At 34.2% G+C, this 17,668-nt stretch overlaps 2 protein-coding genes across 8 annotated transcripts in view; one reads left to right on the forward strand and one right to left on the reverse strand.

Moving 5' to 3' along the window:
- LOC125831700 (beclin-1-like protein) overlaps positions 1 to 14,583 on the forward strand; it is a 170,267-nt gene extending 155,684 nt beyond the window's left edge. The window contains exons 2-10 of the mRNA XM_049510885.1: positions 7,375 to 7,549; positions 8,359 to 8,891; positions 9,199 to 9,323; positions 10,112 to 10,160; positions 10,468 to 10,626; positions 11,265 to 11,350; positions 12,880 to 12,951; positions 13,326 to 13,475; positions 14,177 to 14,583. Of these exons, the coding sequence (XP_049366842.1) occupies positions 7,390 to 7,549; positions 8,359 to 8,891; positions 9,199 to 9,323; positions 10,112 to 10,160; positions 10,468 to 10,626; positions 11,265 to 11,350; positions 12,880 to 12,951; positions 13,326 to 13,475; positions 14,177 to 14,411 (1,569 nt within the window). The 5' untranslated portion in view covers positions 7,375 to 7,389 and the 3' untranslated portion in view covers positions 14,412 to 14,583. The remainder of the gene's footprint in view (positions 1 to 7,374; positions 7,550 to 8,358; positions 8,892 to 9,198; positions 9,324 to 10,111; positions 10,161 to 10,467; positions 10,627 to 11,264; positions 11,351 to 12,879; positions 12,952 to 13,325; positions 13,476 to 14,176) is intronic.
- Positions 14,584 to 15,627: 1,044 nt separating this feature from the next.
- LOC125831693 (cyclic nucleotide-gated ion channel 1-like) overlaps positions 15,628 to 17,668 on the reverse strand; it is a 65,386-nt gene continuing 63,345 nt past the window's right edge. For all 7 annotated transcript variants that reach the window (XM_049510872.1, XM_049510874.1, XM_049510875.1 and 4 more), the window contains 3 exons: positions 17,370 to 17,606; positions 16,381 to 16,778; positions 15,628 to 16,037 (listed from right to left, as the gene is read on the reverse strand). In XM_049510872.1, the coding sequence (XP_049366829.1) occupies positions 15,734 to 16,037; positions 16,381 to 16,778; positions 17,370 to 17,606 (939 nt within the window). In that variant the 3' untranslated portion in view covers positions 15,628 to 15,733. The remainder of the gene's footprint in view (positions 16,038 to 16,380; positions 16,779 to 17,369; positions 17,607 to 17,668) is intronic.

The raw sequence follows: 17,668 nt of genomic DNA on the forward strand, positions 1-17,668 counted from the left end.
TGAACTCATATTTCTTTTTCCTATCTAGTTATTATCTAGGATTTTCAGAAACAGTTGAGCAGCCAACAACTTTGATTATGCAAAAAAATGGAAACAAAGACTTGAATGAATGTAGCGTTCTTCTTGTGCTAATGCAAAAGCTTTCAGTCATATGATTGAAAGAGTTTAGACCCTATAATGTTGCAAAATTCTTAGTTAATACATCTCTGTCCAATTTAGAAATCACATTCCTCTGAGAATCTTATATCTTTCGATGCTCATCTTCCCTTGTTGACATTTAACTCGACATGCTTTGGTAACACACCTAAATCAGTAGCTGTTATGAAATATCATAGGTAACACTGTATGGAATCCATCAAGTTAAAGATTCAACCCTGATCATTAAGGGGTAATCATAGGTCTAACACATACCATTGAGTTTGTGCGCGAAAGGGGTCCTTAATTTAATTAGGTCATGTTAGGTTTCCAGGCATTTTCTGTGAGTATATCAACTTATTTCTCACAATAAACTCCTTTCTAGGATAGGAGCATATAATTAAAAGATTTTCCAGAACATAAAAACTATTAAACTATTACGGCTTTGTGAAATTTCACGAAACCCACGAACTACAATATTCTCATATTAAAAGAACACTAATGAAAACACAAGTACAAGAGGGGATTGCTGGGAACTTCAAGAACCATCATACTCCATAGCGCAAATATTCCAATTTCAGAATCAAATATAGGTATTACAATTATATGACAGAGTAATACTAAACAAAAGACTTAAAGAATGTTGTTTTTGGTCCTACATTCTTGGACCTTTTCACTAAGCTCGATGAGAAATCAATTTGAACATTAAACTTGAAGTTCTAGGATCCCAATAAAGCCCAATTTCATCACCAATGCCCAATCTGTGACCGTTGAACAATTCCATGCACGAAAGAGAAATGTCATCAGTGTACAACTTCCTTAAGAAAACACTTCCACCTTCATACTTCTTAGTGACATTCGCCTCAGTTACATCCCACACATTAACACACATCATACCCCGTTCTCCAAACTTTTGGCCATGTCCAAAGTCCAGTATCGAAATGTACTCAAACATCTGGATAAATGGAATCATCAGCATTCCTACAATAATCTCATCATTGGTTTAGGCTATGCAATGTCGACGTTGATGAGGATGCTATCTGATTGATCCTGACAATAGTCATATGCTTGTGTATGTCTGAACTAATTTGCATTGTAATATTGCAAATAACTCATTAAAGACAGTTATAGTTTGTTTGATGGTAATTATTATTTGAATAATTGTAATAATTTTAGAGAACATCTAACATTTTATTAAGTGTTAAGGTGTTCATTTCAATATCTATAAATGGTTTGGTTGGTGAACTGGATATCTCAAGATTAATAATAATAGAATTATTTAGTGGATATATATACTTTCATTAATAGATATTTCGTTTATTGCACTAAAAATGAAATATACAGAGCACTGTTTTAAAAGGCGAGGGCGTGAGGCGAGACGTAAGTCCCATGGATCTACGGGGCGTAGTCTCATGTATATTCAATTTTATAGTTTACTATTAATAGAATAAGCAAAAGTAAACCTTTCAATGATTTATGATTTTTATTTAAGATAAGTATTAATAATCAGTAATGAAGAAAAAAAGTATTATAAATACTATTTGAGAAATATCATTACACCAATAATAAAAATATAATTTAAAGCAAAATAAAATTAAAAATGCCGGGCATACATTTTTTACGCCTAGAACTTATGTTTTTATGCTCGGGGCTTACGTCTCAAATTTAAGGACTTACGCCTTATGAATCTACGTCTTTAATTTACGCCCTAGAGCATTTTTGGTACGCCCCGCCCTTAGACTCGCCCCAAAAACGTTTTTGAAAATATTGATACGAAGTATAACACAAAATGACTTATTCCAAGTAACTTTCTGATTAGAAGGTTGGAATTTACGCTGAAAAGGGGAGCTCTAGGAGGGAAAGTAGTAATGCAAAAATTTATTGTTGTTTCTAATTTGAATAAAAAAAAAATACTCCCTTTGTTTCAATTTATGATTAACCAATCAGTTCGCGTCGTGGGAGTCTACCGGACCTTCAATACCTTCGTCTACGAAGCGCAATCATCCAAATGAAAGAATGGAACATGGATGTTTTACGTAAAAAGTCATTCCACGTTCCATTCATCTTTGTACTTGTATATTTTTTCATTTCTTTTAACTTGTATAATCTTTTTTTAAGAGCGTATATAAAGGTTGTCTTACGATTTACTTTGGCCAACATTTAGACAGAGGAATTTTCCTAAAAACATGGACACCGTCTCTTTAATGTTGTTGTGTATGTTCTGTTAGGTGAACATGGAGAACTACAGTGACGAATGCTAGACCAAACACTTGGTTACTAGAATTCAAGTACAAAGCATATTCAAATTAGCAAAATTGAGCTGTGAAGACAATCGATTATATTAGCCAATTCAATTAAAAACGTAGAAGATGTTCTATCAAAAGAAACATACAAACTGAGAAATTGTAAGACCTTTAAAGAACTATACTATAAGATGTTTTGGTACCCATTTTTTGGAGCAAAATAACATTGAATTATCATTTTTTGTTCATTTTAATTCAATTCTTACATATTCAGACACCAATTACAGACATTCAAAGTTGTAGCATTGAAGCACAAGATCTTTATTAATAATTTTCTTAGTTATCCAATAAATCTTTTCTTACAAATACAACTTATCAAAATGAAAAGGTTAGAGAGATAATGATAGAAGAGGGAGAAAAAAAATGAAAAATACATGAATTTGGGAGAAAATAATGGAGGGGTAAAAGAATATGTATTTATATTTATAATGTAGAAATAGGACCAAAGTCCATTTTAATAAAATTTGGAGTTAGAATAAAAGTTTGTTGGGGTGGAGTGGGAGTAAGCCTGGCAACGGAACCAGGAGGTGCCGGTTCCGGTTCCGGTCCGTCCCGATCCGTTACCGGTTCCGTCTCGGTTCAATTTTCGGCTTCCGCCTTCCGGTCATACACGTCTACTTTTTTAAGTAGACGTTTGGTACATTCGTTCCAACTCACTTTTCATTTAGTTATTTATTTATTTGCATTTAATTATTTATTTTGTGAGCAATTAGTCTTTAGTCTCTAGTCTCTACTTACTTAGTTATTTATTTGTTTAAAACTTTGCATTACATTTTCGTATTATATATAATTTATTCACTTTTTTATATTTGAATATGAATTCCGGTAAAAACAATGTTGACAAGGGTAAAACAACAATAGTTGATTCGATCACTAATTTATGGAGCTCAAAATCCAAGAAAAATAAAAAAACCGGCAGTACTTCTCAATCTAAAACTAAAAAACTTCTCAATTAAGAATAAATACGGATGATTATACGCATGTTGATGAAACTGTTTTTAATATTGATAGTAATAATGGATTAGATCCTTATCATGATCATTTACAAAGAAGGTTTGGTAATTTTGATGAGGAATTACCTGAAGATGATGAACATGATAATGTTAATGATTATTTTGATAGTTTTGATAATAATGTTGATGAATATGATGTGATGAAACTGAGCCACCGTCTGCTACTAGTCCCACTCCCAATCCCTCTTCCCCGGCTCCCGCTCCCTTTCGTTGTCCTGCTCCCGTTCCCCCGTGCATCCTAGGACTAAGGTCGAACTCGCTAAAAAATCAGTTGTGTGGCAATTTATGACTCAGAATGAAGATAAAACACAAGCTATTTGTAATAAATGTAAACATAGAATGAATCATAAAACTGTAGGAAAACAGGGTGGGACGGGACATTTGAGTAATCATTTAATGTCATGTTGTAAAAATGAATTTTTGCATGCTAAAGTTGTAGCCGAAGCTAAAAAAAATGGTACCACCCTTCTTGAAAATGTAGGAGTAGAGGGCTCTAATATGGTCCAAACACAATTAAATCCTTCTAATGTTTCTGGTTCTAGTATACCAAAGTCATATAGTAGAGAAAAAGATCTTGAAGAATTAGCTAAAATGATTGTTGTTATGGGTTTGCCATTTAGTTTTGCTGAAAATCCCGATTTTACTCATTATATTCAAATTGTGTATAATCCACATTTTAAAGGTTTTACTAGAAATACAATTAAAAAGGCTATATATGATTATCAAGCTCAACATTTTCAATATCTTCGTTGTTTATTTTATTATAATAATTGTAAAATAGCTATTACTTCTGATATGGGCCGTAGTGTAAATGGTAATGATTATTTCACTATTATTGCGCATTGGATTGATGAAAATTGGACTTTGCAAAAAAGAATTTTAGGTTATAAATGTTGTGAAATGCATAAAACCGGTAGTTATATAGCTTAAACAATTATAGATGTTTTACAAAACTATAAAATTTGTGATAAAATAAGTAGTGTCACATTAGATAATGCTTCTAATAATAAAACTGCTGTTGAAATACTAAAACGGTCTCTTTGCCCTATTTATATTGATGGTTTTCATATTAGGTGTGCTGCACACATATATAATTTGATTGTTAGAAATGATATAGCAATGTATAATGATGGTTGCATAAAAGTTGAAATTGCATGTCATTTTATTTTAAAATGTCAAGTTAAGTCTAGACGTATAGATTTTGAAAATCGTTGTCGTGAATTTAATCTTCCACCTAGAAAAATTCCAAAATCAGTGTGTACTAGATGGAATTCTTTATATGAAATGTTTGAAGTCGCTTATGCATATAGGAAACCTTTACAAATGGTTTGGAATGCTCATAATTCAAATATGATGTATAGACTTGATGATAATGATTGAATGACATAAAAGAACTTATACAATTCTTAAAAGTTTTTTATTTAACTACAAAAAAATATCTGCACTTTATTATCCAACTATTTGCTTTGTTTTACCTAATATTTGTGCTATTTCTAGTAAATTTTATAAATTCAAAAATAAACCAAGATTTGAAGAATCTATTAAGAAAATGATTGAAAAATTTTAAAAACATTTTATTCCTATTCCTCAAATTTATTTAACCACTTGTTTGTTAAACCTACATTACAAAGATGAAGGTGCATCATGAATGGTTGATAAAATATATTTTAATTTGGGTATCGATAGTGAAGATGATGAAACACCTAGTTGTCAAGATGTTAAAGATAGTATAAAAATTGAAGCTAGAAAATTGTATGACTTGTATAATTCTAATATAATGAATGTAGTACGTAATGAAGAGCCTCAAAGTTCTAGGAGTAGATATAATAATGAAGATGATATTGATGATATGATAGATTGTATTATTGAACTTTCTCATAATGATAGAAATGATTTTGATGCATATATTAATCAAAATACATAACCTACTACTATTGATCTTCTAGAATGGTGGAGCAATCGCGACCAAGGATTTCCAAAACTTCAATCGGTTGCTCGAGATGTGTTAGCTATTCAAGCTTCTTCAATAGGTTCGGAAGGCGCTTTTAGTGCAGCAAGATTTCAAATTGGAGAGCATAGATATTCATTAGCGGCAGATAGCTTGGAGATATCGGTATTATTTAAAGATTGGATTAATGGCGAGAGAAGGAGTTTTGGTCGTCCACCTTTACCGACCAAATTTGAAAATGACGTTGATGAAATAATGCAAGATTTTAGTGACGACGGCATTGATGCAATGGAGGAACTAGCTAATCAACCAATTTCAGAGCATGTTACTAGAGAAATGTTAAATGATTTAAAAAAAGATTTCCTTGGTAGCATGAACTATTAAATTTAAATGTCTATTAGTATGAGTATAATAATTCGAGGTCTAATTCAAACAAAACCCTTCCTAGAAGGAAGCTGTGTAGATTAGATTTTTTAATACTCTACTAATATTTTGTAACTCAACTTGTACTATTTTATTAATATTAATAAAAGTATAGGCTATTCGCCTTAATTTTTTTATTATTATTGTCTTTAAATTTAACTTTTAAAGTGTGAAATTTAAACTTTTATAGTTTTATAGTTTTAAATTTTCAAACTTTTAAAGTGTGAAATTTAAAAATTTGTAGTTTTAAAGTTTGAATTTAAATTTTCAAACTTTTAAAGTGTGAAATTTAAACTTTTATAGTTTTAAAGTTTGAATTTAAATTTTCAAACTTTTAAAATTTAAAGTGTGAAATTTAAACTTTTATAGTTTTATAGTTTGAAATTTAAATTTAAATTTTCAAACTTTTAAAGTGTGAAATTTAAACTTTTATAGTTTTAAAGTTTGAATTTAAATTTTCAAACTTTTAAAGGGTGAAATTTAAACTTTTATAGTTTTAAAGTTTGAATTTAAATTTTCAAACTTTTAAAGGGTGAAATTTAAACTTTTATAGTTTTAAAGTTTGAATTTAAATTTTCAAACTTTTAAAGTGTGAAATTTAAACTTTTATAGTTTTATAGTTTTAAAGTTTGAATTTAAATAGTCAAACTTTTAAAGTGTAAAATTTAAACTTTTATACTTTTAAAGTTTGTATTTAAAATTTTAATTTTAATAATTTTTTTTAAAAAAATTTATAACCGTTGGGACCCGATTTTCGGTCCGGTCCAGTCCAGTCCCGTACCGGTCCGGGACGGGTAACCTCATTTTTTTCCGAAATTACTGGTTCTGGTCCATCCCGGTTCCGGTTCGGTTCCATCCCGGCTCCGGTCCATCCCAGTTCTCGTCCCGTTGCCAGACTTAGGGAAGGTGTTTTGTGGTGTTGCAAAGTGAAAGTAGTCGTTTGGAGGGCCCATTAGTTGTTCTCAATGTTTTTTTTTTTTCTAACAACGCAAATCTCACTGAGTTAGGATTTAATTGCGTGTAGTCATTTTAGTTTTTAAAATGAACCTTTTTACCACATTTATTTCGCTAGATACATATATTTGGCGCACTTAGATACGTACATCTTCAAGACATGCAGGTCAAATTAAGTGTAATTTGTTTCAGATACACTATATTTAAGTGTGATTCACATGTACCTGATATATATTATCTTCCCCAAGTATATGTATCGATATTTCAGAATGTATGTGGTATCAAAAGTTACATATTGACTTTCTGCTCGCCTTTCTCATCTGACTTAAAACTTGAAAGAGTGGTATATCGAACTTAAGACTTAATATAAAATTATTAATTTGTGAGATAATATGATATGAATGCTCGTGTAATTAGTTAATTTTTTTTTCTTTTTTACATAAAACAAATCGACGGGCTGAATCAGGACAGACTGGGCCGGGTCAGCCCCATCCAGCACGCCACTTTTGCTTTTCTCTGGGCCAAGTGCCCAACGTACAGCTTGTTTCTCTTCCAAAATTTCCATCAAATTGATACTCAATTTCAATACTGAATACAGAATTCGTCCATCTCCATGGTGAAAGGCAGCAGCGCTACACCGGATAAGGGTCGGACTTTACCGGTTGACCCGAATCTTCCCCGGTACATCTGTCAGAACTGCCATAATCCCCTCTGCATCGCCGGCGTCGATAATTATGCCGACAAGTTCTTCCCCGATTCTTCTTCTCGCTCCGGTTAGACCCTGTTCTTCCTTCTCTAGCTTTATGTATTCATTATTCGGACCCAAATTTATTGGAATCGACTATGTTAATGCCCTATGATTCAATGTTTAGGAAATTGTGATGATTTAGCTAGAATTGCTGCAAAATATTATGCGAATTGGTATGTATTGGAGGTACTGACTGGGGTTTTAACTCTTTTTTGGGTTTAATTTCGATATGCACTAAAAGTTTTTACCTTTACTGAATTTCTCGGTGAAGTAATTGTGGGTTAGATAAGGTTTTAATTGTGATTCTACTTGGTTCAATGGAGGTTGGGACATTTTGAGTTAAAAAGGTGTTAATTTTTCATTAAAAAAATAGCTTCCATTTAAACCCAGGGTCAAACGGAAACATCCTCTCTACCCTACAAAGGTAAGGGTAAGGTCTGCATCTTACCTCTTGAGACCTCACTTGTGGGATGACAGGGGTATGTAGATAAGGTTTTAATTGTGATCCTACTTAGTTCAATGGAGGTTGCGTCATTTTGAGTTCAAAAGGTGTTAGTTTTTCATAAAACTAATAGCTTCCATTTAAGCCCAGGGTCAATCGGAAACATCCTCTCTACCCTACAAAGGTAAGGGTAAGGTCTGCGTACATCTTACCTCTTGAGACCTCACTTGTGGGATGACAGGGGGTATGTTGTTGTTGTAATACGAAATCCTTAGATTACTTGTTTCCATAGATCCTCATTGGAATTGTACAAGGGCTTCTTTTCTATAAGTTTAATGTCTAGAAGACCAGATAATGCATCTACTAGTTGCTAATTGGGAGTGTGTGTGCAGGGATGCAGGCCTCTTCAATTCATGGAGCTGGTAGTACCATAGGGTCGAGTCGAATGGAAAATTCGTATGTTATGTTGCCAAAACAACGAAATCAGGGATCAGGGATTCCGCCTCGAGGACGAGGATCTGCACAGCCAGATGCAAGCCAGTTTGGGAGGGCCATGGAAGAATCATTTGTGGTTTTACCTCCACCAGCTGCTTCAGTGTATAAGTGTGAGCCTACATCTGATGGAGCTGGTACAAATCTTCCACCACCAGATGGTGGACCTCCAAATGCTCCCATGCAATCAAACAATTCTGGGTTTCACTCCACCATCACTGTCCTAAAGCGTGCATTTGATATTGCCACAACACAGACCCAGATCGAGCAACCCCTGTGTCTTGAATGCATGAGGGTGCTGTCTGATAAACTTGATAAGGAGGTTGAAGATGTTAACAGGGACATACAAGCCTATGAAGCTTGCCTTCATCAATTGGAGGGAGAAGCAAGAAATGTTCTTAGCGAGGCTGATTTTCTGAAGGAGAAGTTGAAGGTTGTTAACAATTTTGAGTCAATTAAAGGACATCATAGTTTTTCCTTTATATATAAGAGGACAAATGAATTAAGATGCCATGTAGCCCGATCCAGCACAGTAGTGAAAACATAAACCTGTAAAAATATTTAAGCACCCTGAATCTGAGCATATTACAAAGATAACATATTAGAATGAAATGAAACGCAGTTGGGATAAAGAAAGCTGAGGCTTAGCACTTTCCTTTTTTGCAATTATGTCTGCTGCACGTTTAATCTTTTGTATTGAAGAGCATTTACTAACTTTAATGTATTTGATGCTGTTGAAGATAGAAGAGGAAGAGCGAAAACTTGAAACAGCAATAGAAGAAACAGAGAAGCAATGTGCTGTAGTCACTGCCGAACTGAAGGAACTAAAGATGAAGTCTAGCCGCTTTAAGGAGTTGGAAGAGCGGTAATTCTCGAATGACCTGGATTGCAATTTTTTATTTTTTGGTGCAGTAACTAGCCATCATAAATGTAGTTTAGGAGTTTGTCTCTCTTTCTAGACCTATATGCCTGTAAGAATTTCTTTTCTCTGTTTATTGCTAGGATTCTTTTGTCTATGTTGAAATTGGTATGTCAGAGCCTCATTGAACTGACACTTTCAGAAGAATGTCGAGAGTCCTTGGCCAGAAAACTTGGTGTCATTAAAGGGGGATTATTTGAAAAGAGGTCAACCTTAGGGAGACCGTTCAAAAAAGTAAGGTCGTAAAAATGGCTCATGGGGAGTCGGAAGCAAGCATAATTAAAGGGGTAAAACAAACAAGTAGAAGACCTACACATATGGCTTCTTTTTTGTTGACCCATGAAGTTTTAGTTTATACTTTGCCAGAAAATTTGGTGTCATTTGTAGAGAATTACATTATGTTGTAGGTTTTTTACTTTTTGGTATATTGCTTATATGTGGGAGATTTTCATTATTCATAAAATTATCTTAATTCTTACCTTGCAAAAGGAAATTGCTGACACCAAATAGCTTGAGGTGGAGGTATGTTCATTATTCTTGTTGTAGACTGTAGAATTATGAAGGAACTCGGAATAGCTTGGTAGTGAAACCTGCAATTAAAAGAGTACCTGTTACTATATCCCGGTTTGGTTGCATGGAACAAGACTTTAATTATAGTTCTCTATTATTTAAATTAGCTGTTTGAGATTACCCATCACTAATTGCTAATTGTTAGCATGCCTTTTATTTAACAGGTACTGGCATGAATTCAATAACTTTCAGTTTCAGTTGATATCTCATCAGGTTTCTTGCTTCTTCTTCTCACCATGCGTCTGTTTGTGTGTGTCATATTTAATTTTCCTGTGGGCAAAAGCTTTGGTCATATCTCTTATAATGGTAGTTTGACTGTTCTTTTGCTTCATATTTCACATACTATCCCTCCCCTCTAAAGAGCTATGTATATATTGAGAACAAAAATGTAACTCCATTTAGATGATTGGGGGAAATCTGACTCAATGTTTGGGGTGGAAGAGAAGTATCTCCCCTTTTCCGGGGTGGTAGTGCTGGTGTTGGATGAAGCAATCCCTTTTTAAGGATTTTTTTACTGCAGGAAGAGAGAGATGCAATTTTAGCTAAGACAGAAGTTTCACAAGCTCATTTAGAGCTGCTAAAGCGGACTAATGTGCTCAATGATGCATTTCCAATCTGGTATGATGGTGAATTTGGAACGATTAACAACTTTCGTCTCGGAAGACTTCCTAAAATTCCGGTATGTTACTTTAATTTATTTGGATATAATTGTCTTGTTCCTAGTAGATAAATTCAGTATCATGATTTGCTGTAGTATCTGATATTCTATACTGAAATTGTATTTCTCTTAAAGTACTTCCTCACTGTATCAGATTAATGTTAAAAATATACTTAATGATTATTTTAGTTTGGATAATTGGTTGGAGAAGGAGTTGAGTAAATTTTGTAGTTGAAGCAGAAATAGGTTATGGAAATTGGATGAGGGAGTACAACCTCTGTTTAGGGGATTGTGAAATATGTTACCTCTTCAATTCTATCTCCTGTTCATTACAGAATCTGATGAAAGGAAAACGAGAAATAGCAAGTACTACAGAATTTAATTAGTTGAACTCCATGCAAGTGTATGAATTGCTATGTTTCATTTATATAAAGTTTTGATATGGTAATAGCTATTTATTTTCCATTTTTTATTTTTTAATTTATGAACTGATATTTTGTGCTACACATCAAATGGTAGAAAAAGTTCATTATTTCGCATTATGATACTATATGTTGAAATTTCTTGTCTTGTTGGTTTTTTTTCTCATCATAAAAATACTTTCCTTTTTACTTTTTTTTGGTTATCTATAATGTACAATATTTGTGATACATGCTTAGGTTGAGTGGGACGAGATTAATGCAGCATGGGGTCAAGCATGCCTTCTTCTCCATACAATGGCTCAGCATTTCCGACCAAAGTTTCAGTATCCTTATTGAAACATACATCTATTTTCTTGTTTTTGAGTAAAATATCATCTTATCCGTGATACCTTGATCGATCTATCGAAGCTCCAGAACTATCTTATATTGCCTAGTTTGTTTATTAGGATGTAACTCCCAGCCTAAGTATTTCTTTTTTTGAGTAAGAACTCCCAGCCTAAGAATTATTAGAGCTTATGTGCGGAAGCTGTCTCAGATACCATTGTTATAAAGAAATAACTATTGGTACTTAAGAAATATCAATCTTAACTTGCACAGGTTTAAGGTTTTGAGCTCAGTTATGGCACAATTTGCTACTGGAAGGTGAACTTTGGTGCTATATTGCTCGGATTTTTAAGATGTCGTCCGCTGCGTGTTGGATCTTCCAAAAGTTATGATGTATTTTTGGAGTATCTAACATGGGTGCGGTGCCATTATTGGAGGATCCCAGCAAAATAACGATGTGGTCAATATGACACAAGTGAACTAAAGGTTCAAATATATAGAGGTTAAACGGATTTTTGATCCCTCTTAAGACTAGAATAAACTGACAAAGAAGTTAGTTTGATCTTGGCATTGAAAAGTCGAATCTTGAGAGTCCACTGGTTGATTCAAATGTAAAGACGAAAGCTGCTATGAAATGACACTTGACTAACAAGAGCAAGATTTTGAGAGAACTTTCAATGAGTTTGACTATTAGTATCAATTTTAGCACAAACTTGTCAAATAAAAGGAAGACGTGAGTTAAAGAAGTTCATTTACCCAATTGTCCTTTTAAGGTTATTGGCTATTTCAAGTATTCCTAACCTAGAACCCTTTTAGGTAGGTTTTTAATTACTTCAGCTCAAGGTGCAGTAATCTTGTTCGAACTAACTTTCACGAATCAGTGCACTCTCTATAGCTCAATATTCAGTTTAAAATTTACTACCTTAAATATTCTTAACTTTAAATGTACCATTGTGACAGATCTAGATTAGGTTCTATCTGAGGTGCATAAAGTTCTTGTTGGATCTTTGACCTCACCACTCAAATTAGTGTATGTGGTCCTCTTGTTGAATTCTATAATTAACCTGTGTATTTTTTTAATCCAATCTAATTCAAGCCTTCATTCTGACATGTTTTTCACCAGGGTCATTACTAGTCTTCATGTTGTGGTGTGTCTTCATACTTCAAAAGATTTTACATCTTTGGCTCCATTCCTACAGTTCAATTCTTTTCTTGCAAAACCATCAATCAGCTAAGGCCTTGAACATTATCTGGGGACTTAGAATATGTTCTTTTCAAGTAAAACCTTCAAATAGTCAAATATTAAATTAACTTGATCACATGGATGACAAGAGTTCTTTGGGATGTTAAAGAATCAGTGGCTGCAAGTCGTAGATGTGGGTGGAATAGTTTTGATATTTCAAAATTTTCTAGAGTATAAATCAATAGGTCAAAAGGTAGACACTGTAATATAAGGCATTTCTACCCATTAAGTGTAGTGTTCTTGCTGTTTTCTGTCCATTGTGTATCCTTGATTTTGCCTTTCTAGATATCGGATAAAAATTCTTCCTATGGGAAGTTATCCTCGGATCATAGACACCAATAATACTACTTATGAACTGTAAGTTTATCCTCTTCTTTTTCGTCTTAAACATTTCTATCCAAAAATATCAGTTACCATTCTGACAATTTGATTCAAATAAGTTAATTTCAGGTGGTGGGTGAATGATGCAATAATAATCATAGTCAGTAAATGTAGGATGGGTAGTCTGTTTCCTGTTAACATGATTTCATTTTAATACATTGAGCTTTCTACTTGATAATAGTGAATGAGATATATGAACTACGAAATCACTTCCCGGCGGCCGGTTATGTTGCATTTTCCTTTCCAGTTATCTTAAATACCTTAACAGTAACAGACATTGTTTGTGGTTTTCCAATTGCAATCTTTTGCCTTTTAAAATTACTTAATATGATCCCCTTACTCTTTTGAAGATTTGGCCCAGTAAATCTCTTCTGGAGCACACGGTATGATAAAGCAATGACATTGTTCTTGACCTGCCTGAAGGAGTTCTCCGAGTTTGCAAATTCAAAAGATAGGGAAAACAATATTCGTCCTGATAAATGTTTTAAGCTTCCTTACAAGTAAGCCTCTGCATATTCAAGAAGCTTAATTCCACAATTCATAGAAGCTTCAGTGTTTTAGCAAAATGTTCCATAGTGAATATCAATTTTTATTTTTCTTACCTGATACATTGATATTGGGTAATTGGTTGTCAGAGTTTCCGCTAAGAAGATCTTGGTAGATTTTGTTTTAATTTTAAGGTTGCTTACATATGTCCATCTTACTAAAGGAGGAACTTGAAGTTGGAATTATTTAATAAGTTTCTTTGCTTTTCCTTTTTTATTTTTGGGTTGGTAATTGAGAGGTTTGCTTGACTTGGCGTGGTCATTGATGTAAGAATCTATACTATGTCTTAGATAACTGCATGGAACCAGCGAGACTTAATAAGTGAGAAGTGGACAAATACCAACATGGAAGTGAGCTAAACTTGATGCTTTTTGGCCTTAGAGCCGCAACCTTATTTAGTTAGGCACATTTGCGAAGTACTTTTAAGACACTGCTATTCTTTTGTACTTCAGTAATTGTCTTGATTTTCGAACTACTACTTTGAAGGACATATGTTGAGCTCTTCATACGACATTTATTAAGATGTACTTATTGAATGCCACAATTGGACATGGATAACTTGACTATAGATATAGAAATTACATCCTCCAACAAAGTTCTCGTCTGATGTATTAGTACTATAACAGTTGCCTAACTGTCTCGAGCTTTCTTGCAGGATTGAAAATGACAAAGTTGAAAGTTACTCCATAACCCAGAGCTTTAATAAACAGGAAAATTGGACCAAAGCTCTCAAGTACACACTCTGCAATTTGAAGTGGGTGCTCTACTGGTTTGTTGGTAACACAAATTTCCAGCCACTTTCCGGAACAGTCTCTTCACAAGCTGAAGTTCCAGCTGCAGCAGGATCACTGTACAGCAAACAACCAACTAATACCAAGTTTCAATCTTGAATCACTAATACCAACGTGTCCTCTCGTGCTAATCATGTTGTAAGTAGACAAGAGATTTAAATTATATCTGTGCAAAGCGATCACTTGTAATGTTGCATCATAATTATTTTTTCTTGGCTCCTTAAAAAAGTTTGAAGCTGTATATATACCAAATATAGGTCACATTTCATCATGCTGCTTGTTTCATTCCCTCCCAAGTCTTTCTATGGTGCATTTGGTTTACATAGCGAAACAACTGGACAGGAATAGGCCCCTTAGCCTCTATGCTGCAACCTGGTCCTAAGCCAGGTAATGCACTGGGAAGGAGGAATTGGAAAATTTGTATTTATGATAAATTGGTTTGAAAAATATAGGTATTACTAATTGCATTTAACTTGATTGAATTATATACTATATTAGTCTAAATTGGAACTCAATTGAAATGATGTTAACTTAATATTACATTATATTTGGAAAATTAGACAGGCATATGTTGGCATTTTTGAAGAGTTGGAGCAACATAGCTTTCAGGCAAAAATTAAAAATAAAGCAACAACAAAATAGATGTATCACTCGCTCTTGTTCAGTAGCAGTTCTTCATTATTTAGATAGCCGCGCGAGTTTCCTAAAGTTTCCATGTAGGTTACAACCTTATTGAAGTTAAGTCCTTCAATTCCAGTAACATTAACTAATTCTAATTTGTGCGTTGTTGAATTGTAAGCCACGAACTCAGAGCTATTATACTTTTGAAACATGATGCCTCCATCCTTTACAATACTCAAAGGTCTCAAACAAATATTGTGAGATAATGGAATTGTCAATATCTTATTCCATGAATTTGTTTTCATACTATACAACCAATACTCACGACTCTGATGATCATCTCTTAATGACCTAATCAAACAAAGTTTTTCTCCTAAACAACATAAAACATGTCTTCTCCTTAGAATTGTATATGGAAACAATAATTCCTCTAGAAATTGTTCCTTCTCCAAACAAAAACGTAATATACTACAATTGATTGAATTTTTCATTCCTCTTTGTCCTCGCCATCATATAAATAATTCCATCTGACATAACAACGTTACTACCTAAGAAATAATAATCTGGAGGAAACATGTCAATTGATTTCCACGTGTTATCTTTCAAGCACGAACTTTTACATTCAATAGAAACTTGGATATAAATTAAACAGAACTCCCTGTTTCTTTCTACAATTATCATAATGAATCAAGACATAATATATGTACTATCCAAGGAGTTGTTTTTATAAAGTATAAAGAAAATGTAAATCCACCAATATGAACAACTTCCAACATTTCTAGTTAATTATCCTCCCCACCTCATGAATCATTTTCCTCACTGAAATCTGGTTCGGATGGTTTATGAAGCAGCAGAGGTAATGTGGGAGATAATTTTGCACCAGTTGCGTGCTTACGTCGCAAGGCGCGTAAAGCATTAGCAGCAAACCTTGATGCATAAATGGTAGCTCCAAGACTTGTTGTATTTGTGCTCTCTTTTGCCAATGCAGCCTGCAGTCTATCTTCTTCCTCTCGTAAAGATTTCTCGAGCTTATTCCTGCAGTATCGACGCCATGCTACTTGTATAAAGCATGCACCCCATGTCCTCCACTGCTGCGAACAGAACCTGAAATAGCCAAGTACACAAGTTGTTAGGATCAAGCGCTTACCATCATGCTAAAAGCTATAGCTGATAGCAAAGGCACAACTTTATTTCTCAACTAAGTCCGCCAAGCAAGCGTCATGTTCGATCATGACTCTGACCCGGGCCACTCAACCCCTCATGGGCCTTGTCATAGGTAGGATGTTGGCATTACCCAGCACAAGTGTAAATGGATGACTCCAAAACTCATACACTAGTTATGCAGGGTTAATTTCACAGATGGTCACTCAATTTTTAGCGTATTGCATCAAATAAAATAAAATTGTTATCTGAAGTAAGTTGAAGTTTGATATGAAATGGAACTTACTTGAAAGTATGCCGAATCTGCTTGCTATTTAGACGTCTAAACTGTGCGGCGACAAACTTGAGGTCATCAGCAGTGACGGCAAAAGCTTCTATATCAGTTACAGCCTGTACTGTTCTAGTCGAAATTGGAAGACTACTGGAGGAAGGATGAGGGTCTAAAGCCCATGTTAAAAGCTCATCTCCACAGAAGCCACCAGCCTTGAGATGAGCAGAGTTGAAAAAACCAGTCCTTCCACCATTTGTGGTCATAGTTAACAGTGTACCTCTCATTAGAAAGAGCATTTCTTCTACTGGATCACCTTCTCGGATTATGAAGCTCTTATCTGTGAAGAGTGCTGGCTTCAGTCTGTCACACAACGCATCCAGTAATTGGTCATCCATTTTCTCAAATATGGGAACCTGCATTACCAAACCAATGCAAGTTTAGTGCTTGTTTGGAGGGATCGTTATAAATGATGAGAAGTGCAACAACATACTAAGTATAGTCCCACAAGTGGGGTCTAGGGAGGGTGGGGTGTACACAGACCTTACACCTACCTTAATGACATGCTCATAGCCATAGAAATGTGATGACATATTTAGGACAAAAAGTTCAAAGGTTACTTTTCTAATGTGCCAAAAGTTTGTTTTCTTTCATAAGTTCCACGTTTAGTCAAACATCATTATATAAATGAAACGGAGGTAGCAAAACATTCTTTGATTGCACATACAGAAAGTGATTTGAAAGAAGAGAAAATAATTGACCTTGTTTTGCCGGTTCACAATTAAGGCTAAGTGTTCACATTTCTTTACCAGTCAAAAATGTTCACTATAAAACACCATTCAACACAACAACACCATATCTAGTGTAGTCACACACAGTGAGGTTCGGGGAGGATAGAGTGTATGCAGATCTGACCCCACATGAAATAACATATAGTAACAAAACAATACTAAGAACAACACATGCTGAAGTTGGACAGGGATAATTATAATGTGATAAGTACTTACTTTTTTGAGAAAAGACCAACAGAGATGGCGCTTTAAATCTCTCCTCAAGTCTCTAGGAAGATCTTGAAGCAGTAAATCTTCCTCAACTCCCCTGGTTTCTTGCCATTTGTACTGTTCATGTCGTCTAATTCGCTCTTTCAGATTGTCAGGAAGCATGCGATGAGACATCCACTGTTCTGCATCCCGCCTTCTCACTCTCATCTCTTCTACTCTAACCGTGATAGATTGCAAATATTTCTGTTTCCACAACCAATACAAAATTACTCAAACTTTATCTAGTTTGGCAAATCGGAAACTTT

Source organism: Solanum verrucosum, unplaced genomic scaffold, assembly GCF_900185275.1.
Source record: "Solanum verrucosum unplaced genomic scaffold, falcon-dt-bn FXZP01000049.1, whole genome shotgun sequence".
In the NCBI taxonomy this organism is placed as follows: Eukaryota; Viridiplantae; Streptophyta; class Magnoliopsida; order Solanales; family Solanaceae; genus Solanum; species Solanum verrucosum.